General features: G+C 45.4%; 1 protein-coding gene across 2 annotated transcripts in view; it reads left to right on the top strand.

The window, feature by feature from the left end:
• LOC136429766 (LIM/homeobox protein Lhx5-like) overlaps positions 1–27,483 on the top strand; it is a 121,015-nt gene that overhangs the window by 30,716 nt on the left and 62,816 nt on the right. Inside the window, exon 3 of one of the 2 annotated variants that reach the window (XM_066419734.1) lies at positions 10,818–11,308. In XM_066419734.1, the coding sequence (XP_066275831.1) occupies positions 10,818–11,308 (491 nt within the window). Of the gene's footprint in view, positions 1–10,814; positions 11,309–27,483 lie in introns of both variants that reach the window. The other variant, XM_066419732.1, reaches the window with a different exon arrangement.

Below are 27,483 nucleotides of genomic sequence, written 5' to 3' on the forward strand. Positions count from 1 at the left end.
TCTTGACAAATCGACATGTTTTGATAATGATAATAAAATCATCCAATATGTATTGATATTTCAGCTAATTTTCATTCGCAACATCCATTCTAAAGCCTTTACATTGATACAAACGATTGACAGAGCAGAGTCAGTCTAAGACTTTATCGACAGAGAGGAACATCTACAAGCTCTCCTGTGATGACTTTGTCTGTCAGCTGTAGGCCAGCAAATCTCGCGTTTTGTCATAAATTATCGAACAAACTCTTCTCGTCTTATTATTACACCTTACAGGAAGGGACACTACTGTCGCCTCGCTAATATACATGTAGATGAAATGTGCGCTCGACTTCAAAGCAGGAAGAAAGCCATTTGTCGGGAAACCCCGAGGAGGTGATTAAGTGGTCCTGGATGTCCTTTACTGGGTGATTGGTTGGTAACCGGAGTGTCGCCTGGAGTTGTGTGGCGTCCTCTTCGGCGAGTTCGTGTGGGCTCTTACGCGCAGATGGCGCGTGGTCGGGTTTGTTTTAGCGTATCAAGGAGAGAAAACGACGTTATTCACGCCTTAAGTTTTTTGGTTGGTTTGTTTGGTCGCCTAAACTCTTCCATACAGATGGCGCGTGCTGGTGTTTGTTTTAGCGTAACTACGAGAAAAACAAAACGATATAGATAAGAACCGTCCTTTATCTGTTTGTTCGTCTAAACTCTTCCACACAGGTGGCGTGTGCTTGTGTTTGTTTTAGCGTAACTTAGGAGAGAAAAAACGATAAACCTGCTCCTTTAGGACCGTCATCCAACTTGTAAGTTTGTTGGTTTGTTTGTTCGTCACCACTCTTACACACAGATGGCGCGTAGTGAGGTTTGTTTTAGCATAATTACGAGAGAAAAATAACAGATAAACCTGCTCCTTTAGAACCGCCATTCAACTAGTAAGTTTGTTGGTTTGTTTGTTCGTCACCACTCTTACACATATGGCGCGTGTTGGGGTTTGTTGTAACGTAACTATACAAACACAGTCTGATAGACCTGCTCCATCTGAACAGTCCTTCAACCTCTAAGTTTGTTAGTTTCTTCAAACAAATGCTGTACAGGTGCTACAGAAACGTATTAACGTCGTGTAAACGTGAATGTTTGTTCCTAGCATCACCTTTGCCCGAGTGCCAGGTTCGAAACTTTTTGTTTGTTTTCTTCCCTTTTCAATCAAAATTTTTCATCAAACGAAAGTTACTCGTTACGCAATTTTGACTCATGCTATTGAGAACCTTCGAGTCATGCTATAAAATGAGTAATCATAGTCATAAATCACCTTAAAACCTGTACACATAAATGTGTGAGTGGAACGGTTTAGTACATGACACACATTTGCAGCCATGTAGCTGAATGTTTTACCTTTTCTTCTTCCGAATCTTGACATAAATCAGCATTTTTTATTTTGGTTGGAATTGCGTGTTTGATATTCACAATTTAGAGTTATGATCAAATAAACATAACTACCCTGCAAGTGTACACAGAGAATGAACATTATGTGTAGAAGTGTATTTTCTGTCCTTTTGATAAGACGCATCTGAATGTATGGCAGCATTGTCGTAAGCAGCTAGCTTATAAGAACACGTCAAACTTCAAGTTGATAATATTTCATAGCATGCACATCATGTGGTAGCAATACAGATGTAATGTCTTTTGCAGAAAAGTATGTTATTTTTTACTGTCATTTCTCAATCTGCATTCTGGCAGCATCTTTAACTGCACACATCTTTAATGTAGATTTCTAAATGTGGACGTGTCTCGGTTTACACCCATAAACAGAATGAGATACAAGAATATATGGTACCTACGTTTTCAATGCGTTTTGGTAACAAATTCTACATTTTTAGCCACTACCCTTATCTTTGTTCCTATCTGCTGTCTTCAACATAAATCGGACTCTCACGGTGAAACAAATTAAACGCGGGCTTAGTTGTATTGCCTTGGAAGTGAAAAAGACCTAATCTTCATTTGTTTGTTTTAAAGAACAAGCTCTGCAGGAATTCTTGCAAAGAAGGAGAATATTTCCACATCTAGGTTTACCTGTAACTGTACAGGTAGATTTTCGAAATTGATAGATCACCAACTTGTCTTGCTCACATTAATTTGTTCTTTTATCCATTTTGTGATTATGTATGTATTTTGTCATTTGGTTTTACTCTTGTTTTATATCAATGTCCTCGAGTAGAAGGCGTCATATAAGCAATTGTGATTTTTGCCTTTTACTCGTTATATATATGTGAATAAATAAACAATGCTTTAGCGACGGTCTCAGCAGTAATGCGAGCGTTTCTGTGTTTATCGATCACGCGACCTCTCCCCACCCTTACAGCGATGATCTGGTCATTATGACTATAGGGGATGTTTAAGTGGCTTGTACAGACCAGTCTTCCGAACGATCACGGGCCGTGGCTGGGAGAAGGGCGATGTTTAGTGTCTGGCACGTCAGCGTTCTTCAGTTACTACAAAGGAAGGGTTTCTTCCTGTTTTCAGAAATGTACTTACTGGTATTCCTTTAGCCGTTAAATGTACAAGCATTACTTGCAGAGAAAATGAACACATAGCAAAAATCACATGCGTCATATAAAGCTTATTCTTGTGGCTATTGAATGATAGGAGGAATGGGATATAGATAAATGGTGAGAACGAAAACAAATCAATACTACAACAGTTTATGCTAATCATATTCATGATTTATGAATCAAGACTTTGGCATATGAGAAGCAAACTTTCAGTCAGGAAACGTTTTTGATTTGCTCTTTATTACATATTTAAGTAAAGAAACATGTAGTAAAAAATCAGCTATCACACACACACAACTTACGCATTTTCATTATAATCATTTGGCAATCAACATCAGTATCACGTTGGTGCAACGATAATGTAGTTTTAAAAGTGCTCCTGTAACTAGTGACTAGAAACTAGTGACTTTAAACTTTAATCTTGAACCCTCGAAAGTCCCCCTAAACAGGAAGCGACAAGTTTCACACCGCGCCGTTTCTCAAGACGCTCTTAATTACACAGAGGACCTCTCCATAGCCCCTTGGCGACACCCTACCCCTCCATCATCACAAGGACCCTTCCCTTCTCCAGAACCGCTTTGAAAAATCGCCCATCAAACCCGACATCCCCTGTGATCCGCCCCGCTGAAAGTCGCCGGGCCGTAATTTCAGGGCGTCTCGCCTTGAGTTGAACTACAACTACCCCGTCCTCGGTGCTGAATGGGCCTCCATTCCCGGTTATTGTACCCGGGAAAACGGCCCAATTTTCGCCGCCGTCGCGGAATCAAAGCCGGCGCGGCGGCTGTAAAAGGGAATGCAGTGAGAATGTAGTGCCGGGATCGCCGACAACAGGGCCACTCCGAACGGATGACGGACGCGGGTTTGATCTCTGAATGGCCGGCTTGGTGTCGCGTTGAGAATTGACGAGTCTGGAGCGTACATGTCTCCTATTGAGTTTTGTCAAGGGTGTCGCTTTGAAGAAAGTTTCCATCTATTAGAGGCAAGAAGTCGGTGTCTCGTTGTGTGACTCGGTAAGCTTTGTTACCCGAGTAACACTTGGAGTGACAAGAGTGTCAAGTTCAGCTGAAAGCGTCAAATTTTACATCAGCGCGATGCCATGGTGCCGTGTTGTAGATTCATGCGCTTGCTTGTGTTGTAAATATCTTTGTAAACTTTTACCACTACCTTTGCAAGTTCGTAACGGCCAAAAGTCTTCGACTGTGAACTTGGTCTTACTTGTTCAAGAAGATGAGTGGATGTCTTCGGTTTGCTCGGGAAGAATACTTTGATCTGAGCTGGTTGGTATCCCGGCGTGTTGTGGATTGATGCCCCGGTTCGTACCGTTGATGCCGCCATATTTATAACGGTATTTCCGCGGTGGCTTCGGGTTCCCGGCTGGAATGATAGACTACACCAGGATTACTTATTAACAGGCTCGGCTCCGGGACGATGTCGGGTTCTGCCAGGTTTGTGATGCGAACAATATCCGGTCTCGCAGCGGCGCACTTCGTCAGGTCTTCTGCCAAATCTTTCCGTATCTTGACGAAGCGGAGGAACTTTTGCACTTACTTTGAAGTTGGCGACGTACTTGTTTTTTACGTGTCATCAGAAAGAAACTTCTTCAGTGCTTGAATCTAATAGAGCTTCTATGTTGTAAAATGATACCCAAAAAGCAATTAGCGCAAGGAAGGTGTAGCTACTTTACAACTTATAGCTGTCAAAGTTTTCATCGGAGCCACTTGATTACAAATAACGCTATTTCTTGTTTTTTGTTGTTGACACTTCCAGGATGCCACTCTTATGATACCCAAGGATAGTGGTTTTGAAATCGTCAGTTTCGGTGAAAAGATTTAGACACATATCGCCACATGTAGGCAGGTAAACAGTCCCGTTCCACCGTAAGGGTTTATGAATTCGTCAGTTTCAATAAAAAATATAAGATTTTGACACATATCTCCACATTGTCATGATTTAGGAGAAGTTGCGCCATTCTTCTCAGTATTGGGACAGTGGAAAATGACTCCGGAATGTCCCATCCGTGGATGCAGGCGGGTGAACAGCCCAGTCCACAGTAAGGGCGCGCTATGGCATTACCATTAGTTGAGCCCTTCCTGGGACAGTGTGAAATGTGCCTGGATTGTCTTGTTCACGCATGCACACAGGAAGACAGCCCAGTCCACAGTAAGGGCGCGCTATGGCATTACCATTAGTTGAGCCCTTCCTGGGACAGTATGAAATGTGCCTGGATTGTCTTGTTCACGCATGTACACAGGTAGACCGCCCAGTCCACAGTAAGGGCGCGCTATGGCATTACCATTAGTTGAGCCCTTCCTGGGACAGTATGAAATGTGCCTGGATTGTCTTGTTCACGCATGCACACAGGAAGACAGCCCAGTCCACAGTAAGGGCGCGCTATGGCATTACCATTAGTTGAGCCCTTCCTGGGACAGTATGAAATGTGCCCGGATTGTCTTGTTCACGCATGTGCAAAGGAAGACAGCCCAGTCCACAGTAAGGGCGCTCTATGGCATTACCATTAGTTGAGCCCTTCCTGGGACAGTGTGAAATGTGCCTGGATTGTCTTGTTCACGCATGCACACAGGAAGACAGCCCAGTCCACAGTAAGGGCGCGCTATGGCATTACCATTAGTTGAGCCCTTCCTGGGACAGTGTGAAATGTGCCTGGATTGTCTTGTTCACGCATGCACACAGGAAGACAGCCCAGTCCACAGTAAGGGCGCGCTATGGCATTACCATTAGTTGAGCCCTTCCTGGGACAGTATGAAATGTGCCTGGATTGTCTTGTTCACGCATGTACACAGGTAGACCGCCCAGTCCACAGTAAGGGCGCGCTATGGCATTACCATTAGTTGAGCCCTTCCTGGGACAGTATGAAATGTGCCTGGATTGTCTTGTTCACGCATGCACACAGGAAGACAGCCCAGTCCACAGTAAGGGCGCGCTATGGCATTACCATTAGTTGAGCCCTTCCTGGGACAGTATGAAATGTGCCCGGATTGTCTTGTTCACGCATGTGCAAAGGAAGACAGCCCAGTCCACAGTAAGGGCGCTCTATGGCATTACCATTAGTTGAGCCCTTCCTGGGACAGTATGAAATGTGCCCGGATTGTCTTGTTCACGCATGTACACAGGAAGACAGCCCAGTCAACAGTAAGGGCGCTCTATGGCATTACCATTAGTTGAGCCCTTCCTGGGACAGTATGAAATGTGCCCGGATTGTCTTGTTCACGCATGTACACAGGAAGACAGCCCAGTCTAGCCTCTACCAGGCTCCGCGGGATGGCTGGAAAAGAGTAGAAATTGGCTTAATAGAGTGAATAGTGTGCCAAGGGAGTTAGCTACGGAGAGAGGGTCCAATCTGCCGTCCATCGAAATGGAACCTTACTGTATAGCGGACCTACCCTGTATAGCGGAGTACCGCGGCTGATTTCTACTATTTTCCCAACGATAGGACGGAGCCTGGTAGAGGCTAGGCCCAGTCCACAGTAAGGGCGCGCCGTGGCATTGCCATCACCAGCGGCTTCACGCTCCGCGGTAGCCTCCACCAGTCTCTGCGGGTCGCTGGGAAAATAGTAGAAATTGGCCAAATAGAGTCAATTGTATGAAGGGAGTCGGCTATGGAGAGAGGGTCAAATATGCAACCCTCAGCGGATGGAAATGTTATCCTCCATGGCCAAAGTCCCCCGGCAAATGTTCTCTCTATAGCCGACGCTGTTAGTCTGGTAGAGACTACTCCGCGGATCCGATGCCGGGGTTTCCTGCGTGACCTCCGTGGAGCCGGGGTTTGATGTACGATCTCCGCGGAGCGTTCCGTTGTTCTGGGGAGACGTGTGACCAAACGGTTCGGAAGTTGTCGTCACGATGCGGGCGTGAAGAATGCGTGTGACGCTCCGAGGACGGCGCTGCCAGCGTAGAACCGGGGGACTGTCTCCTGCAGGGACGCGCTAACTGGGTTGACACTCCCTTTTCACTTCAGGCAGCGAGCGCGCTGTGACCGCGGAGCGACCAAAAATTTGACATAAATTAGAAAAAATAATTTTCTAAGCGCTTTATTTCTTTTTTTTTCTTTTCAGTCATACTTTAACGTTTTGCATGATTTTTCAATTATGGAATCAAAGGTAACTTAACACAAAATTTATTTAGGTCGCAGCGCGATCGCCTCTAGTGTAGAGCGCTGCGACTGATGAGCGACCATAGAATTTGACAGTTTTCTCAACTAACGTAATTTAAAGAAAGAAGAACTTTTTTTACGTTTTGTGCGTTTTGTTGTCTTTTGAATCACATTTTCAGATGTTGCATCATATTTCAATCATAAAAACAAGTGCCACACAAATCCAATTTTGGTCGCTGTCCGGTCGCTGAGCTATCGTAGTCTAGTGGTAAATGGGTACTTCATTGGGACCAAAGGGACTACACCACGATGTAAAGACATTATTTTCAAGCAGATACGGTGGAGGATCGTAACAGTTTTCAAATGCTCTGTTTACCAGACACGAGGTAGCCAGAGAATATCATAATCTTCCCTCCCATCATCTGCTTAGAGATTACCAAAACTGTCTCATTTTTAACCTGAAGAATCTCATTAAAACTACACAGTGCTGTGCGTGCTATATCGACACCCCTTTGCAATAAAAGACAATAATAGGAAAGCTCCAACACATGCTCGGCTCGGTGATCGTGCTCTGACTTAGAAGCTATTTTGAGCGGTCAAGGTTGAAGGATGATACTTGGTGAACTACCTTGCGCAGGAGCATGTGACGTTGTAAGCAACCATGGTCTAGCAGAGGATTGCTCAATCCACAGAACCATGACGTTCCTGTTCCGTTTTATTTATTTTTTTATAACCTTTTTCGGAGATGCTGATTTGCAATTACCTTAGTCTTGTAGTATACGTGTAGAAATGGTGGTTGTACCGATACAATGGTAGCTTGATATTTCAAAACCTCATAGGGTACATTAACTGAGACGTTTTTATGGCATACCATGATGAATTGAAAAGCAAGGACAGCCTATTTCCCAAATCTCTTCATTTCTAATACTGAAAAAGCCTTCAGAAGCGGCTAGTCTCTTGGATGAATGTCTTCTTGACGTGGTCCCGTTTTTATAACCCTCCTGCGGCCACTACTATGCGGCCACGGTCTTACCAACAGTCGCTTTGGCGCCTGGCAAACCCCGTCCAAACTGCCGGGCTAACCCCTCGCGATTCACCCGCGGAGAAAGGGACAGCTCTCTGCTCTAATCCGCCCCACAGTCGAAATATGGTGGTTATTAGCTTATTTAGTCTCGGCCGACAGCGACTGTAGGGTCCGAAATCTCCGCAAATGTCCCTGCCGGTAAAACTGTCTCGGTCTGGCGGCGGGGGCATGGATCACGCTGAAGCCCCGTCTCGCCGTCTTTGAGTCCTGACGAATGGTTCCTCTTCTGTCTTGAAGGCAGGCTTTTCTCCCTCTTCTCTCTCCCCGTCAAAAGCGCCGGGCTGGAATAATTTTCCGCCAGGAAGCCGGCGATGACCTCTCCTGTCCCCGCCGGCGGTGCTAGGCGCCGAGTAAAGCCGGCCTCAACCAGGGGAGATAATTGAAAAAAAAAAGAGACATATTTTTTGGACATTATCATGGTTAGGTAATATGACATGATGGTCTTTGTCGTCAACCTCAAAAAATATATCGGTAGTGATCATAAGTAATAATTGAAGAAATGATATTTCTAGAACATATTCTAATATCAACCAGAAGAGATAATTGAAAAAAAGAGACATATTTTTTGGACATTATCATGGGTAGGTAATATGACATGATGGTCTTTGTCGTCAACCTCAAAAAATGTATCGGTAGTGATCATAAGTAATAATTGAAGAAATGATTTTTCTAGAATATATTCCAATATCAACCAGAGGAGATAATTGAAAAAAGACATATTTTGGTACATTATCATGGTGATATATCGTCCATCTCAAAATATGTTTTGCATCGATCAGTACATATAATAACATATTCTTTATATATATATATATATATTATTACCGTATATATATTATTGCCATAAGACATAATTGAATTTTTGTATATTATCAAGGTTAGGATATATGACATGGTGTTCTTTGTCGTCCAACCCAAAATATGTCGGCAGTGAACACAGATTAGAGCATATTTCAATACTAACCATTGGAGATAATTGAAAAATACATATTTTTGTAGATTATCATGGTTAGGTAATATGATATGATGTTCTATATCGTTCATCTCAAACAAGTAGGCAGTGATCAGAACATATTCCAATATTAATTATATGAGATGTTTTGTGGAAAGGGCACAATTTTATACGTATATAATGTTCTATATCGTCCATCGCAAAATATTTAGTCAGTGATCAGAACCTATCTGAATATAAACCAAAATACATAATTGAAAAAAAGACATTTTTTGTACGTTATCATGGTGATATGATATGATATTCTATATCGTCCATCAGAACCTATATCGACAGTGATTTCTATATCTGGAAGTTAATCATCAGTAGATGCTTTATATGTGACTGTTATTTACCGTTTTTGTTGAGTTGTCCGTAAATTTACTTGCACGAGGTATGGTCATTAAGATAACAGACTTACATGAAATGCACATAAATGGTTATATGGTACTTAAAACCCCAACGATGTGACGCGTACAAATTAACTGATAAGGAATTCAGTAGATAGCAGGAGACTTGATAAGATGAATATTGTAGAAAATATTTGGGTAACTAATTGCTTTGTAAAGCGTATTATAACGTTAATGAAAATGTAAGGAACAATGGATACTAGTATTCTAGACTGATGGTATACGTACGTAATGGTACCCCGGAAAGGAAAGAAAAGGAGAATTATGTGACGTCATATCCACCATTTTGGTTGGTTAAACCACTGAGTGTCCTGACAACTTCAGCCATTTCCAGTAGCGCAGGATTCGAACTCCCAACCCTGTGGTCCAAAATCAGAATTGCTAACCACTTGATCGTGGGCTCTTCTTATCAAATATCTGAAACCATAATTGGTTGGAGGTGCTTTAACTTAACTTAATATTTTCTAAATCGCACGAGCCGTTGGTGTTATATTTGAGAATATTCATGATTTTTGAGCGAGACGGAATGCTTTTTGTCCCACCTAAGTCGCTCGCACACACACAGCTTAGCGCCAAACGCCGTCACTTAGCTTGCACGGTCGCATTAATGCCTCTCTTGTTCATTTTATTGGATCAGGCAAGAAGGAATTTAATTATCGCGGCACTACATCTGTTTGGCATCGATTTTTGCCCGATGTTATTCAACACGTGCGTTATACGCCGCGAGTTGTAACTAAGGCTGGGTTTGCATACGCGTTTCCAAGCACACTCGACATATATCTTAAAAGTTCTTTGATATTCAGTTTTGAAAGCCTTTTACCTATCAATCATCATATGTGTACATTACTTGACCTGTACACAAATTGTCACAGTACCATTGTAAGACACTGGACAAATAATTCAAGTATTAAACTGTCTATATCTCAGAGATTGGCTTTCAACACAAATGAAGTTATTCATAAGTCATAAAAGAATTCAGGGAAAAAACAAGGCTCAGAAGGCGAAGGTGTCCGAAAAAATCTCCGACGTTCTATAATAAATCATGTTTGATCTGAAGTCATTATCTCATAGGTCAATATCCGTGCTCTTCAAAAGGCGAGTCGCACCGAACCCGAACGCGATGTTCGACTTATAAATAGCTTCGTGTAGTCTTATCAAAATCACTGGACTAAGAAATTGCGAGTCGAGGTGGATCGTCAAGTCCGCTTCCTCCCAAGTCACGGTACCTTAGACATCGGTTTAAGAAGGGGGATAGAGCTATTTAAGGTCAAGTTTATTTGGTGCTCCCCAGTGTGTGTTATAAGATGATATTTTTTCGTCTTTCGGAAAAGGAGTTTTCTTGTAATTTGTATAGCAGGCAATATGAGCTTTCTTTTAATTCATAGCAGGCAACACCGTAGTTGAGAAGCCTATGTTACAAAATTCAGCAATAGCTTTGTGGTAGCAATTTTGATTTCATTTCATTTTTAAACCGACAGGAGCAGGTGGCTGAAAGATATTGCTCTCTTACTAATCTCTAAGCAGATCTACCAGTAGCAAGACAGTATCCATGGCCAGTTGGATATTGCTTTGCCCATCGATGCTACCTTGCCGACCATAGGTCTTGGAGATTATTATTTTTTGCTTCGGGAACGTAGCAAGTAAAACAGTTGCGCAAGACATTAACGATTTCCCTATTCTCATTTCTTTGCAGCAGACAGGGGTAGCGACGTCGAAGCGGAGCTGGGACTTACGGGCCCTGAGGAGACGGACGACAGCCTGACGGGGGCCCCCGCGCCTCCCCCCGCAGCGACGCCGGCAGTGGCCCCTGCACGAGAACCCATGCGGGAAGCGGCTGCAGACTCCAGGGAAAACGTTAGCCTGAACACCCCCAACCCCGCCTCGCCAACCTCCCCGTCCTCGGCACCGCGAGACGAGAAGGAACGCGAGACGGCGCGAGACTCACGTGACACCGTGAGTTCGGGAAACTCGTCCGACAACGAGGCTGGCAGCGCCACCAGCAAAGATGGCGTCAGCGGGGGAAATAACGAAAACACACTCGGGGCCAAGCGCCGAGGCCCCAGAACTACCATAAAGGCAAAACAATTGGAAACTTTAAAGGCAGCTTTCGCAGCCACACCCAAACCCACAAGGCACATACGTGAACAGTTGGCGCAAGAGACGGGACTGAACATGAGGGTCATACAGGTAAGAGAAACTCTTTTGATCATTTTATTTCTCTCATGTTCTTCACACAGATCTTACACACAAATCTTGAATAAGCCAAGGAAAGCTTCCATGGTTTAAGCCAGGGAACGGAAAGTTGGTGGTCTTGCAAGTGGAAGTCTTTCCCGGATTACATTTTACACAGCAGCGCCTTTAGATTTATGCCCCCACGCCGCACTGCAACACTTTCTGGTTTAGCCGAAAGGAAAACATGAAAGTATTCGTGCCGCACGGCTTACACGGCCCTCTACACTTAATGCAGCAGTTAACCCACGGTCCGATGGTCCCAACGCGCGGTATGGAGCATTGGGCAGCAACTAAGTTGAAGCTTTAGATAAGCAACTCCAGTGCACAGCTTCTTTCCGCGGGGTAAGCTAGCGACACGACATTTGCTGTAGTGCTCAGGCAGGGCGGTAAATCAACCAGGAAAACGTCATTTGACTCCATTTTCTTCCCCTCGGTGACTAAGTTAAAAAAGAATCACAAATGCGCAAGACAGATTGCTCGGCGGGAGGAACGGACCGAACTTCAAGGCTTGATCGATCGGCTCATCTTCCCAGCAATATGACGGTAATTTCGGGCCAGTCTTCTGGGACGGGGGGAGCAATTTGGCGGGAGTCCTGGTCTCGGTCGGGCCCTTCTTCCCGCGGATTCTGAGGAGACCTACAAGGCTTTGGTTAATAGCTTTTCCAATGGAGATTGATGGGTTGGATGGGGAGGGGGGCAACCTGGGTAGACAGACGGCTCAAGGTAAGTTAACTTTGCGTGTACACCGTCTGCCGCGGGTCTGTCGGCAACGAATAAGGAAACACAGAACACTCACTCTCGCACACTCTGTGTGGGTAAGGCCGCCGTTATCTTATGTAAGGTTGTCCTAAAGTTAACTGGGCACGAAGGTCTTGTCAAAAATGCCCTCTTCACATAAATCAAGGTTTTGAGACAGGTGGATAAATCATCAAGACTCTATCCAAGACTCTAGATCTATTGCCGTACGTAGCAACTTTAAAATAGAAGTTACCTTCTATAGAATGTTCCATGGAACGATCGAATAGCATTCTATGGAAACAGGGTAAAGTTTAATTTGGAAACACACCTTGCAAACTGGGGGTAAATGCATCGTTTGATAATATTTATCATTCAGTTCTTGGGATTTTCTTATCTACTATGTTGTCTTATATGTCCTTATTTGCTACACACCGACAGTCGTAATACGTTTCTTTTCTGATGATTTAAGAAGAAGTTGGGAAGAAGAAACAGGTGCTACCTGTGTGTATTTTACGGCGGCGGACGCATGTAGCGTTATGGGATAAACACTTACAGCGTGGTGCCGTGTTCAGAGAGGCGAGCCCAGCCATTATACACTCCCCAGCATGCGTGTGCGCCTACATAAAGAAGTTATCGCTTACTAATTCCACGGTGTGTAATGGCACTCTTACCTGCGCAGCGGGCGTCTCTTTCAGGCTCGCCGCAGCAAACCTAGCCCTGCTGTTATTACACGCACACGGACATAATGGTCCGTTATCGTGCTGGTTAAAGGCTGGTAAAACTTCGCTCCGGCTCGCAGCATGGGCGCTGGTTTGTTGTGATAGAGCCTGCACGGTGGACAGAGAGGAGGGACGGGTGAGGCGGGTAGAGTGATTGTTGGAGCGGCAGGGAGTGTTGGTACCGGTGGATGTGTGTGAGCACCTGCAGGGTTTAAAAGAACAGGTCTTGGTCGGAATCGTGTAGTTGTGTATGCGAAGAAAGGGTTGTTTTTATCAGCATTGGTTGGTTGTTTGGTTGGTTGTTTGGTTGGTTGGTTTGTTGGTTGGTTGGTTAGTTGGAACGGTACGAGTTTTGTGATTCTAAGCTGTTCATGTATAGTTTACTTTTTGACAAAAATCAACGTTCTCTACAAACGTAGTGTCTTCGCTTTAATTAACTCGGGTATCTTGTATCACTTGTTCGTTTCTTAAACTGTCTTGAAGAAAGTTGGCAGCATCATTACCTTACCTCGATACCGTCTAATTATTGGCAAGGTTGTGTTGAAATGACTTTAGGATGTGGATGTGATACACGACACCCGTATGGTGTTACTGGAAGACAAAACACCGCGGTCTCAGCACGACAGCATGTCTGTTGTGCTAGAGGAGGTCGGGTATCATACCGGCGTTCGTTTTCAACACAACAGGTGGTGGCTTGGCGGGACGCTACGCCCCCCGCCACCCCCTCCCCCCACCACCACCCCCGCCACGTGAACAAGTGTGATCCTAGGGGGTCGGAATGGCTACATAACATCATTACAACGCTAGTATCAGGCACTGTTGTCGTCAAAACAGTGTTCCAAAGTAGCTGGTTTTGTTTTTCGAGATCCTCGCTTTTTCTAGAGTCAGCTCTACATGAGACTTCTTTGTAGCCACAACTGTTAAAACAAAATGGGAAGAGACAGAGAGTATCATTTCGCTATGTTCCAGACATTGGACCTTTTGCAATGTCATAGCTTAGAAACGATATCACTTTAAACAAAGATAATAAATAAGCACATTTAAGTGACTGTGTAAAACCAAACCTTTTCGCCCTACGTACATGTGCACGCCATAATGGAGGCGTTCTGTAGGTGAAAGCTGTGCCCCAAAGAGTTGAGCATGTTCAGAGAAAGGTTGTTTAACTTGTTGCCCATTTAATGCATGTTTTGAAAAACGCCGTTGTAAGTGAACACGAGGACAAGTCTGTTAACACGTCCCTCGCCAGAGCTTATCCCAGCGGCAGTGAACTTGGTTTATTTTATCAGCTGGCGGCCGGCGAAGGTCAAGTGCTCGACATCTTTCGTATCGCCTGGGGGCGAATGTTGGGCTGTGTTTATTTTGATAGCGAGGAAGTGGTGAGAAATGGGATTCTTTAGCACCTTGTGCGGATTTGGTTCTTCCGTAGTCATCGCTTGCAGGCTGCATGTAGCGCTTGTTTGTGTACCTCAGGGGCCTTTTTAGCTTTCAAAGATTTCAAAAGCTGGTGTAGAATTCCGTCTGTCGTCAGTCCAACATACACATGACTTAAAAACAACAAAAAAGACCCACCAAACCTTACTGGAATGCCACCCATTTCTTTGGTATGATTTTCAAGAATGGACAGGACGAAGTTGACAAATCTATCTGTGCATGTGCCTTTCGTTTCTTAACTTGAACTTAAACAGATTTAGACTGAAAAAATGGTTAGTGTGTCTTATTTCTACTGAGAGAGAGAGAGGGAGAGAGAGAGAGAGAGAGAGAGAGAGAGAGAGAGAGAGAGAGAAGGAGAGAGCGGACACTGAATTTTCAACAATACTTCCTGTGTATGTTCTTGTTCTTGCCATATATTGAAAGTGGCCAATGTCTACTCTGTGTATCCCCGAGGACCGTACCGTGTGAAACACTTAACCTCCACCCCAGACTCCTCACAGCTGTCGGCTGGACAAGTCCCCCAGGCTCTGCTCGGGCTTTTACGGTTTGTTTTTATAGAGATGTCCGTATCGGGCGGAGTTTTCAACACCGACAATCGTTTGGCTGCGGTGCTAAGCGCCCGTGACACGTTCTGGTGCACTCTATCGGCCCCGGGGGATTATGGGTAGGGCTTATCAACTGTCGTCTGAAACTGAAAGGCTTGGTAAGCCTGTTTGTTTTTGCGTACTTTTCAAGTCTTGTCGCTTTTGACAATCGCATCATTCCCAACACTGTTGCCATCTATGAATCCATATTGTTTTGCTGTGATGTGGATCAACTTGAGGTGGTTCCAGAGACTATGCTTTATGTAACCATAAAATCCGACTGTAGCTGTCATCAGCAAGTGCTCACATGTTCTTCAGGTGTCTGTTTTACGAAAGTGTACTGGCATAACTTTGAAATCTGGCAACAGGCAAAATCCATTCACGTCAACAAACACAAATGAAGTGAATATTTAGTACGTCGCTTTAACTATGATTAAAAAAAACAAATCGAAAACAATCTGTGTTAGGTAATCTACACTTGCTTTTCGTTTTCTTTTTTTAGGGGGGGGGGGATTATGTTTAAGATATATCAAACAAGTCTCCATACTTAAGAGTTGGCCTTGAAAAAGTTTTTCCAGGTCTGAAAGTTGTCAGGACATCTTTGCAGTGAAATGGGTTCTATATTACTTTTGCAGCGTCCTTCTGTACAGCCCGCTCTTGTTCTTTCTTAGGTTTCCTTTCTTTCTGGTCAGCTAAGTGCTTCTCTCAAGTTTTCGGTCTTACCCGTGTTGTAAGTCAGGACTTGGCTCGGTGCCACAAACTACATTCAAAAACGCGTGTCGAAGGCCAGAGACTTTTCTCTTTACGTGGCGTTAAACTCGTGCCGACCACTCTGTGAAACCGCTAAGATCAGCGTCGCCCCGAACTGTTGGAAGTATAAAACAGATTAAAGTCCACTCCGGGGCGGCTCCCAGACGGGCCGACCGGTATCGGTCGGCCTCACCTTTCGCCCGTCTAGCCCCGGCTTGACCCTCGACCCGACGCTTTGATGTCGCCGCCGGCCGGGAAGCCCCCGATTCGTTCCGGCGTGCCCCGACCCCCTATCGCTTCGGTACACGGAGAGGTGGGCGTCGTTACGCTACATCATGGCGAGGCGGACTTGACAGGCACGGTGACCGCGGGGGGCTGGAAAACAGGTGGCTGTGCTTAACCACAAAAACTCGCCAGACCTCCCGGTCTTAAATCCTTCATCTTGAGACAGTGGCGTGTTCTTAAGAAGTTTTCCAAGACGGGGCGTGTTCTTAAAGAAGTCTTCCAAGACGTTGGGATTTTATAGGATTATAACCCCGATTGACATGTTATTGAAATGTTCTTAATGTTTGGTGGCACGGTGGCCTAGTGGCTAGGTTTGTTGACTCAGAATCTAAAGAATCCACTACACTCCTGGATAAGAATGTGGGGTCCAGAGTGAGTGGATCAAATAAATCTGCCAGGATATGCAGCTTGTGCAATACAATAGGAATAAAAACTCTAGTCCATAAGCGCCAAGTTTCACTTGTAAACGTATTAAAGGATAATCAAGAAGTTATAGTCACACGAACACGCGTACGATTGGCAGTTGTATCTTTGTCATGGCGTCCGTCAGTTTGTACGTCTCTGCCTTTTTTTACCGCAGATTATGGCCCAGTCATAGATACTGTTAGTATCATTCTCCTATACAGAGCTGAACTCGCGTCATTAACCTCCTTGGATTACGACCTAAGCAGAGTTCTGAAGACGCGGGTTCGGATTTGTGTAGGAGAATTGTTAGCATCCACCTTAAACTTTCTCCTCTTTCTACCTTTTATTCAATCCTTCCACCGTATATCAGAACCATACCCGTCAGCCTATCTCTGACCATCTCTGTCCTCAGTCATGCCTCCCCAACACCTGACCCCCGCCATCGAAACACTCCAGATGAGATCAGGACAACATTATGGTAACCCAGTCATCTCCCTGCCCCGCCGCCCTCCCGGCGACCCCTGGGCGTGCCCCGGTGTCCGTCACGGGCATCCATGGCCTTGAACCTGTGCCTCTCGCGCACTCATACTCATACACTATTCTCCGGCGTCTCTTAGTATAACGTCTATTATCAGGTAGAAAGGTGATCTTCGCCACTATTGTACAAATATACAGGTCCTTTTTCTTCGATCGCTTACAAACTATAGGCTCTTTAGCTAAGTGCCATCTTAGCCAGTTTGGTGGCTGACAAGTTTGGGAGCAAGCGTTTATCAAATAACACAGTATAGCATAGACTACATCAGAAGCGCTTGTTGCAAGACCCAAGCTATCGTCCTTTCTAGTGCACGTAATAGGTGTAGGTCTCAAAGCCTAATATTACTACCGAAATGGGTCTAGAGTAGTGTTAATCCATGTACTATTATGGGCAGGTTATGTTATAAAATTCAGATTTCTTTTTTGGTAGGTTTTATGTTGTGTTGTCTTGACGAGGGAAAGGATTTGGAAGTTCCGACAAGATCGCGTTTTTATTGACAAGAATTTATGGCGGTTGCTAACCCCGACAGACGCAAGGGCTGCCGGGATTGGTCACGGTGTTGGTCTGGTTAGATCGTGTTCCAGCCCGGGCAGGGTTCGGGCGCGGTGTCGGCGGGACTTGGGCGCGCTGCCGACACGGAAATACCCCACTTCGACTTATTTTTGCCTCTTTGAAATGAGATAAAAAGGCTGGAAGCATCCCATGCTGGGTTAGTAATTTGCCAGGTCATGCACAAAGCGATACTTAAGTAAAAGAGTTGCAGAGGGGTTACTCTGCTCAACTTTATCACACTGGGCATGATTTGTAAAGCAGAAAGACGAAGAACGAAGACAAGCCAAAATCTAAATAAAGTAGCACAGCAACATAGAAGAAATTTTTGAGGGCAGGAAGCAAACCGGTGTGAAGTAAGAAAGGGATGATAAAAGAGGCGTATTTCCTTAATGTCACGAACTTCATGGACAGAAAGAAGATGAGACCTTTCGGAGACGAGGACGGATACTAAAGCCAAGGCGTGTCCGTGTTGGCAAACTTTTCTCCACCGTAACCCAAATGTTGGCATTCCGGCTGATGGGAGCGCGGGAAACCGCGTTGGACACAGTCACGGTCCCCGGGCGCCCTGTCGCCCCGCCGCGCCGAGATCAGCCGCCCCTCCCTCCTGACTACGGTCAGCCGCTGCACAAACAACACGCCGAGCCATTCGTCACGCCCGGCCCGGCCCCCTATCTCCTTTCTCCACGAGCCGGGTGATTGACAGGTGGGGTGGACGGCTGATGCCCGTCCAGACATCGTGGCGCGGCGGTGGGTCTGTCCGTCCGTCTTGGCCGGCCTGTCACCCGAAGGGCGGGATGTCAGGTTCCGCGGGTCAGGTGTCGTCTGCTCCCACGTCAATCAAACTGCCGCGAGATCGGCGAACTAAAAGTTACATCTGCGCTCTCTGTGACCAGGCAGGAGCTGTTCCAAGTTTTCTGCTGGCATACATGTGTTCTTCTGAGATGCAGACGGAAAGGCTCATCCATCTTTAAAATCTGTCTTTTATCAACACTTACTTACTCATTCACACATAAACATACACACACACACACACACACACACACACACACACACACACACACACACACACACACACTCACACACACACACACACACTCACTCGCTCACCCACCCACTCAATCACTCACGTACGCACTCACTCACTCACTCAGTCAGTCACCCATTTTCCCTCATGTACGCACTCACCCACGCACGCTCATTCCATAACACTATTACTCTTCCACTCTCTGACCCACCCACTCATCTACTGACCCACTAACTCACTCACCTACTTGCTCACTCACTACATGGATACTTAATGATCCCTTTTGCTGTGGTAACATTTTTGTTAAAGAGCTTTTCACTGAGCCAGAGATGTCCAGAACAAGAATTAATTGTCCTCTTCCTTGGCCGTTGGAACAAGAAATTGGACTTTTATGACGGACTAGACATTTCTTAACAGAAAATCTTAATGCATTGTAATAATTCTCCCATCTCTGTCCTATCAGTTCTTCGGCACCATTAGTTTGTGTCATCCTTTATCTTTCTTAGTCTTTTAAATCTGAACACGCGGAAATAAGGCTCATTTCCTCGTGTCTGTTATTTTTCTAATCGTAGATACATGTAGAACCCAGCCTTCGTTTTATGATCTAGGCCATCTCTGCGATCAGCGCACGTCTGAAACTCAGCTATCAATGAGAGCTTCGATCAAAGCGGCCAACCGTGTTCTATGTAGTCTACCGAATCATGTTCTATCTGATCTGTCGAACCGTGTTCTATGTGTTCTCTCGAACCGCGTTTTATGTGTTATGTCGAACTGTACATGTGTTCTTGGTGTCCTATCGAACCGTGCTCTATGTACGTGTTCTGGCGAACCGTGTTCTATGTGTTCTCTTGAGCCGTGTTCTGTGTGTTCTAGCGAACCGTGTTCTATGTGTTCTGGTGAACGGTGCTCTTTCTTTTCTGTTCTTTCGTATTTAGCACGTCTTCATTGAACATGTGCAGCATGTGTACGTCAACATAAGGACAGTTCATGGCGATGAGAATAGATGCGACTGTTTGTGAATGACGGGTTACTTCGTGGTGCCATTTTCTCATTGAATGCCCCGCCTGGCATCTGCTTGGAACTTACCTACTAGTATACAGTGCAGCCAGACCCGCATTTCTAAGCTTAGATGTACAAGCTTCAGTTCGTTTTGCACGTCATTTTGGAACCTCTCTAGTGGTAACGTTACGTTTTATGTTTACTTGGTAGCCTTTACGTGTTTGCTGGTGATGTAGCCCACATCTGCTTGGAGCTGAGGAACACGGTGCCAGCATGCCCGCATTAAGCATGCGCGGCTTCGCGGCCTCCATCCCCCGGCACTCCGGCTCACTCGGCTGAGTGGAAACGTTTAATAAACGTTTTAGGCTACATTAGAGGCGGGAGAAACAATACCCGTCCCGTCGGACTGCATTAGCGGCGGGGTGGGCGGGCACGACGGGCGGTGTCGGGTGTAGGTACGGCCGGCCGGTGTCGGATACATGGAGGGTGTAGTGTTTCTGCTATATGATACATACAATCGGCCGTAAAGTGCGTCTCACTTACAGTAACTATTTCAACTTGGGGGGAAAAAAATTGGTGCGGTTTTCTCTACATCGTATAGCAAGCTACTAAAAAATGAATAAGACCACTAGAAGAATCGTGTGCTACGTAACTACATTGGTTGCCAGTATAATAGTTACCATCTACTCTACCTTCTTGATTAACAGTGTCTATTGGAACCGTTAGTTGTTAAACCACGTTATTGATTGTTAGTAAATAGGGAATCCTTTGGTATTTCATAATCGCCGATATGTTCCCTATTTGATTCTTTCTGACAGTCCAAATTCACCCGACACCACTCGGCCCCATCCATCCATCCGAGAAAAAAAACTCTGATACGAGACCCTCCAGAGGTCTCGCTCGGCGTTCCCCGCCTGACGTACGACCCAATCCGGGGTGCCGTACCGGCCGCGATATTGTATTCAGCGCGCCTAATGTCCCCTGAAACATTTATTAAATGCTTCCCCCTTTTGATGTGATAATCATAATAGATCGCGGAGGGCTCCTCTGCCGCATGCAGCATTCACACCGACGTGAACAGGGGTGGGGAGGGCGCGCCGAGGCCATGTGGCAGCCCTGTCCGACAACAGACAGTACCACTAGTGCGTAGCACTGCGTACTTATACTGTCCTTACACCACTAGCCCATGTATACCAACGGCACTATAAGCTAAAGATGGTTGTGACAGAACCTGTCGTCCTGTTTGTGTGCTGAATTTGTGTTGTTTTTTAAACGGCACAATAAAAAAAAACAGTATTGTCTCGTCATCCCGGACGGACCAAATATTCAAACTGAATGTGCCCTACTCGTATAATGGTACAGTTGTCGCGTTTCTGTGTGGCGATTTTTGTTTGTTTTTCAAATGGTATAATCAAAGGCACTTTATCAGTGTTTCTCCTACTGATAGACTTTGTTTCCTGTAGCACCGCAATAATGTTTGTTTTAGCATTGTGTTGATTTTGTAATATTTTCCGAAAGTTAGTTCATAAGTACCCTTATTCTCTAATGATAGATATAAGTATGATAAACTGCGTGGTTTGAAATCCCCTCCTATTGTGGGTAAGAAGTAAGATCATGAATGAAGTTATTGATTGTAGTCATAGTCCCAAGTCGTTGTCGCTCCATTGACACTGTGGTGAGATCCAGACGAATCGTGTGGTAGGCAATGCGGGCTGTCAACCCTCCCGGAATATATGTAGTGGTACGCGACTAATGATGGCATCAAGATCTATGCCACAATTTAAACTTGTGCGATGCTTTATAAGGAATGGAACGGAGGGAGCCGGTGTCACGGACATGCCCCGGCGACGCGACGGCAATTCTTAAGCGGGTTTATAGTGCCACGGACACGAGTTAGCGTCGGGGTCTTACGTGCAGCATGGTTGAACGGAGAAACGTTGGCAGCGAGGTCGCAACTTTCGTAAGATTTTAACTGATGCAAATTAAGGGATGGGGACTTGGATGGGATTCTTAAGTACCAAACCGGTCTCAGAGGAAAGAAGACGCGAGTAGATGGTTTGTATTTAATATAAAGACAGGCTGAGGGGGTGCTTGTGTATTTTGTATGTATCCATGTGTGTGACACAAAGTCACTGTGTATCGTCTTGTTGTGTAAAATTGCGGTCCTGCTGCACAGCTCTACAATTCATGTACATGTACGTTTGTAGGGATGTCTGCCATTCGTGTGCGCCGTCCCTTTGTGACTCCGGCCCCGTTGTACTACTCCTACATTTTCAGAGACATGTACCCGTTGTGTTGAAATTCGATCATGCCCGTAGCCAGGGGGGGTTCGGGGGGTTCGTCCGAACCCCCCCACAGGCTTGAAGGTCCACTTTTTTAGGCTTGAAGGTCCACTTTTTCAGGCTTGAAGGTCCACTTTTAAATGTTCAAGATTTTTTTCAAGGCGGACTTACTTGTATCACCAGCAACGCCACAGAAGCTGGAGTGCTAGAAAAAACTTTGTCTCTGATTTTTCCTCTGAATTTCTCTCAAAAACACAGAAAATGCCCTTTCAGAAGGTTCAATTCTTAGAATTTGAAACGCGCCAAGGCCCACTTTTTAATGTACAAGGTTGTTTTTTTCTAGGCGGACTCATTTGTATCACACCAGCGGAGCTGGAATTCCTAGAAAAAACTGCTAACTTTGTCTCTGATTTCTCTCTTTAAAATCCTCTCAAAAACACAGGAAATGCCATATCAGAAGGTTCAATTTTTAAAATTTTCCGGGGGGGAATACCCCCGGACCCCCCTAGAAAGCTCGCGCCTGCGCCGCTCGTCTCGCGCCTACGGCGCTCGCTGGTCCCTCAAACATGAAAACGAACCCCCCCATTCAAAATCCTGGCTACGGGCATGCGGTCCCACATTACAGCTCTAAAATTTATGTGCATGTACTGTTCTAGAGATGCCTTGCCCTTAGTGTGCGTGGTCACTTTGAGATTCCGGCCGGCCCCGCTGTACTACATCAGTACATGTAGTCCTACATTTTCAAAGACATGTGCCTACTGCCCGTTGCGTTGAGATTCCGGCCCCGCCGCCGGGGTCACCCTCGTGACACGACCGCTGGTAGAATCAGCGCCTACATGAGGTCTCCCCTGATCCCGGTCTTCCCGGGATTATGTGCGATAATCCCCGCTGCTGAATAATTCACCGCCTCCTCTGTCAGGACATGTAGTCCTTTCAGGGCATCAAATGGAGCTGAAGAAAGTGGATATGTGCAGAAATGTGTCGCTGGATTGAGAGGGAAGTTCGTGGATGAACTTTCCTCGGAACACACTGAAGGAAACTTACGTAGACTCTGCCCTGGCTGTCATGAATGCCTTGGTTTGCTGTAGAGTGTGGTTAGACACGGTATTCCCGCCATTAGTGGTTCGGTCTTAGTAATGGTCTGGATGAACAGACAGGCAATGTTGTATAACTGGCAAGGCCCCTAAGGTCACTGTTGGTTTGGTAGCATCTAAATCTACGTTTTTTTTTACCCACCCACCCACCCACTCACTCACACACTCACTCACTCACTCACTCACTCACTCACTCGCTCGCTCGCTCACTCACTCACTCACTCACTCACTACTCACCCACCCACCCACCCATTCGTTCATTTTCTTTTGCTTCTCATGTATATTTCTCTCCCTTCCCCCCCTCTCTCTCTCTCTCTCTCTCTCCTCTCTCTTCCCCCCCCTTCTCTCTCTCTCTCTCTCTCTCTCTCTTTATCCCTCTCTCTCTCTCTTTGAGCGTCCCAGGCGCAATCAGTCGTCAGCCTTTCCGTCAATCGGCAATCCCTGCAAAGCGCGTCGCTCCGCCGCCATTACGCGCACGCCGGGGCGCCTGCACAGCCACGGCCATGTAGTATTTAACGCTCTTTACGGTATGATCCGTTCCGAGAGAAACAGTCGGTCTCAGCCTATGCATTGCAGATGAGGAGAGTAGGTCCCAAGCGGGGCTTCGCAGCCGAGATGTGGAATAGGCATTTTCGCGGGTACCACGTGGGCACCACGTACGTTCTGCAAAAAATCTCAACCATGCAACCTCTTTCTAATAAGTGGGTCGTTGAACAAAAATATTTAGAATTGACAAATTATGCAGAGACCGCGTTTATGAAGGTTAGACATCCAGGTAAACAATATCTTTAGACAATTCAATCTCTATAATTGGATAGAATTTGAAGATCACTTTCGGACTTTTCGAGTGACATCCATCACTCATCTTCAGCGTCACTAGTCATTTGTCTCAAAATATGCAGGGAATGGTTTACAAGAGGAGTTAGGTCGCCCTGGAGACACGAACTTAACACTTCTCTGGCAAATGACCAATTCCTGCTATGTTTGTAGCCACTGAGCGAGTCTGGTAGTGTTTTCTTCACTGTCGCCGCTTTTAAAAGGCGAAGGACGGACAGGGACGTTACAATGAATGAATGAAGACCTTGATGGTACATTCGTGCCCCGAGGGGCTAGATACAGGTCGTCTAACATAAACCTAACTAACATGTAAGTGACATATGCAGTGAAATATATACAGTACATAGTTTAATGTGACAAATACCTCTACCGGAAGGCTCACGTTCGCATCAGCACATCCGTGATCAAGTTAACGTGAAAATAACTTTCAATAGCAGATCGTTGCCCTGATAATCTGGTATTGACTTTCATTGCTGATACAAGTCTTGTAATGTGGCAAACACATAAAAAAGGGAGATGCGATGGGAAGACAAACATATCTCGGATAAGAAATTATAAAAGAACAGGAGACAGCAGAACCAGAAGTTCCACTGCAGTACCGCAAAAATCTGCTAGGTGGCCAATTATCGAACTTGACCTTCTAACCTACCAGATATCATAAGGATCCATTCACAACTTCTCAAATTATGCTGTTCACAGACACACACAAAAACGGCACCAAAAACATAACCTTCTCGGCGAAGGTAATAATAGTCTCATCCACTCATGTTTGACGCCATATCATAATCCGTCACAGTCAAAACTACCCTGAATTATGTTTACATTGTAAACAGGAGGTTTTTGTGAATTTATTTAAGTACAAACACTTTCGATTTGAGGTTTAAAAAAACAACATTTTTTTTTAGCTCCGTAATCCTAGGCGTAGATATGTACTAGTTATTCCCTTAGTGAAGTCAGCGTCAGCCATGTTCGTCGTGTGTTATTGTTAGGGTGATTTAAGTGGTTGCTATAACGACATGCATGCACATACCTTAGGGCTCCTAAGCACTGCTATGTCGTCGGGTACTTATACAATGTCGTTAAACACAAGTGCGCGCGACTGACATCATTTTGCGAAAATTCACTTTTCAGAAGTATGGCTTGCATTTGCGTTTGAGTTTTTTACCTTTTCACTATTACAAGAATTTGGAATCATTCACAATCGTAGTCACTTAAATAGAGAATGATAATGAAATAAACCGTTATACATTTACGTTTACTGTGAGTGCATCCTGGAATCAAAGTAAAAACTCCTCTTGGAGGAAATAATGCCTTACAACAAAGTCTCATTCAGACATTCTTATCTTGACGTACAGAGTTCTTCACAACAAACTTTCCCCAAAACGAAGTGTTATTATCAGGAACAGAAGCCGGTGATATCCAGACTGTTTGCACACCCCAGAACTCCAGCCATGCGTGTCCGCGCGGCGTACATTCCCGCTGGCTCGCGCCGCCGGCTCGGAACGTTCTTTCGAGCGCTCATGTTCTATTAAATGCTTCTGGATGTTGGGAGGCCCCAGCGTATGCATTACAAATGACTCTGACGCCTCGCGCCAGCCGAGATCGATATCCCAGTCGCCGGCGGATCGCTCTGGACTCGGACCCCGAGATTACTGATGTAATGGGAATCGATCGTCCTGCCCAGCAACGAAAACGATCTCCCGCCAAAAATAAAAAAGTCGTCCGACTTAGTTGTTTTATCGGTTGGTGAGAGAATTTGTGTCAATTTTCTGTCATGTTTTTGAAATAGGGAAGGAATAGAATTTTTCAGTAAGAGTTTCTGTGAGAATTTGGGAATCGATCGTCCTTTTCAGGAACGAAAACAATCTCCCGCCAAAAATAAAAAAAGTCGTCTGACTTAGAGTTGCTTTATCGGTTGATAAGAGAATTCGTGTCAACTTTTTGTCACATTATGGAAGGGAAGAAATGAGATTGAATTTGCAAATCGATTGTTCTTTCCAGGAACAAAAATGATCTCCCGCCAAAAATGAAAAAAAAGGCGTCCGACTAACTTGTTTTATCGTGTGGCGGGAGAATTTGTGTTAACTTTCTATCATATTATGGAAGGAAGAAGAAATGGGGTTTTGGGTTGAACTTTATCGAGAGTCTGTGAGAAGATTATCCTGCCTTGCAACGAAAACGCTCTCCCGCCAAAAAGAAAAAAAAAAAGTCGTCAAACTCAGTTGTATTATCGGTTGGTTGGAGAATTTGTGTCAACTTTCTGTCATGCTTTATTGAAGTGTATGAGGGAAATTTCAGCTCAACTTTCTTTGAGAATTTGTTAGAATTTAACATAAACTTTGTGACGAGAGAATCCTTAAAAAGCCCGAATCAGTTATTTCGTCGGTTGAAAGAGGTGATTTTCTGTCACCCGCGGCAGAAGACGTGTGAAAATTGGTTTATACTTTGACAAAGAATGACTACTTTAGATTACATCGCTTTCTACTACATTCTTTTTTCGTAGGTTGATTTTATACTTTTGTGACAGCAGTGTTTCCATACATACATGTACTTCGGAGCCCTGTAGAATTGAAAATAGTCTTTCTCTGATGATAGTATAACTTGACGGCAGAGATGCGGATTTATGGTTTCCATGGCAATTTGCACGAGATGTCGTCTGATTTTCCTCAGCGATCTCTCCCTCCCCCTAGATCGTCTGACAGGCTTTCAACACGTATCACTAAAGGGTTGGTGACGCAGAATCCTGTCGTGGGCCGCTTCTGCCGCGCTTGTAGCCCGACTTTGTTCGCTGGGAATCGATCCCCTGACTCCGGGTATCCCGCGCCCGCCTACATCGAAGCTTGACCCCTGTTCCCGCGAGAGCGTGGCGGCGCGGCGCAGGAATATCAAGGAGGGAGGACTCGGACGGGAGCGGAATGGGAATGAGTGCGGGAGGTCTCCCGGGTCCCCTTCCTCTCGCCCCTAATCACTGGCGGACTGGATAGGGCATTCATTCTGTGATAGACCACGGCTTGATAAATGAACTACCGGCCGGCACGCTAATGCCCGGTCTGCCGGGTTGTAGATCTTTCTCAGAGTTAGAGAGAGAGAGAGCGCCATCGCACAGGGCACGCGCTTACGCTTCCGACAGGCCGATATCATACAGGCTCCAGATCTCTCTCTGTTTCCCGTCGTGTTGGCGTAACGGTTAGAGTGTTTGGTCCAGAACCCAGAGGTCCTGGGCTAGAATCCCCTGACATGCCTGCCACCGATGTTGTGCCCTTGGGAAAGGCAATCTTTTCTCACTCCCCCCGGTGTAAAAATGGGTACCGTGACTTCGGTTGGGGACGTACATGTAAAAGGCGGTAGAAGGAGAGTGATGGGCTCCGCCTTCCAATACTGCACCCTAGACACAGTGGATAACAACCCACTGCCCCTACAGCTTCAAAAAGGCATTGGGAGTACACTTTCTTTTACCTCTCTCTCTTTTTATCCTCTCACCAAACCCTGACGGGATGTTTCCGCTATCGGCCGGTCCTGGTGCCGTATATATCACGTCCTGACACGCATGCGTGGCACGGGCGATCGTTGCCGGCGGCCGTGCGGCATGTGACGGCAGTTTTTATAATCGTTTTTGAGTGTTTTTAGAGCACGTTTTAATGATGCGCTCACGTGGCCGAGCGGTGCCGGTAATGTCCGATTAAGGCTGAACGTAGCGAGACGCGATGTCTGTAGGGACAAGTTTTATGTTTATGTCCTGATATCATCTACAAATCTCTTCTTCTTGATTTTGTTTTTTTCGTTTTAATTTTTTTTCTTCATATCTTATTTCAATTCTTCGTCGTTTTTCTGTCATTGCCGTTATAGTATGTGTGCATATGTGCGTGTTTGGATGTATGAATGAACTTTAGTGCTC

Source organism: Branchiostoma lanceolatum, chromosome 3, assembly GCF_035083965.1.
Source record: "Branchiostoma lanceolatum isolate klBraLanc5 chromosome 3, klBraLanc5.hap2, whole genome shotgun sequence".
In the NCBI taxonomy this organism is placed as follows: Eukaryota; Metazoa; Chordata; class Leptocardii; order Amphioxiformes; family Branchiostomatidae; genus Branchiostoma; species Branchiostoma lanceolatum.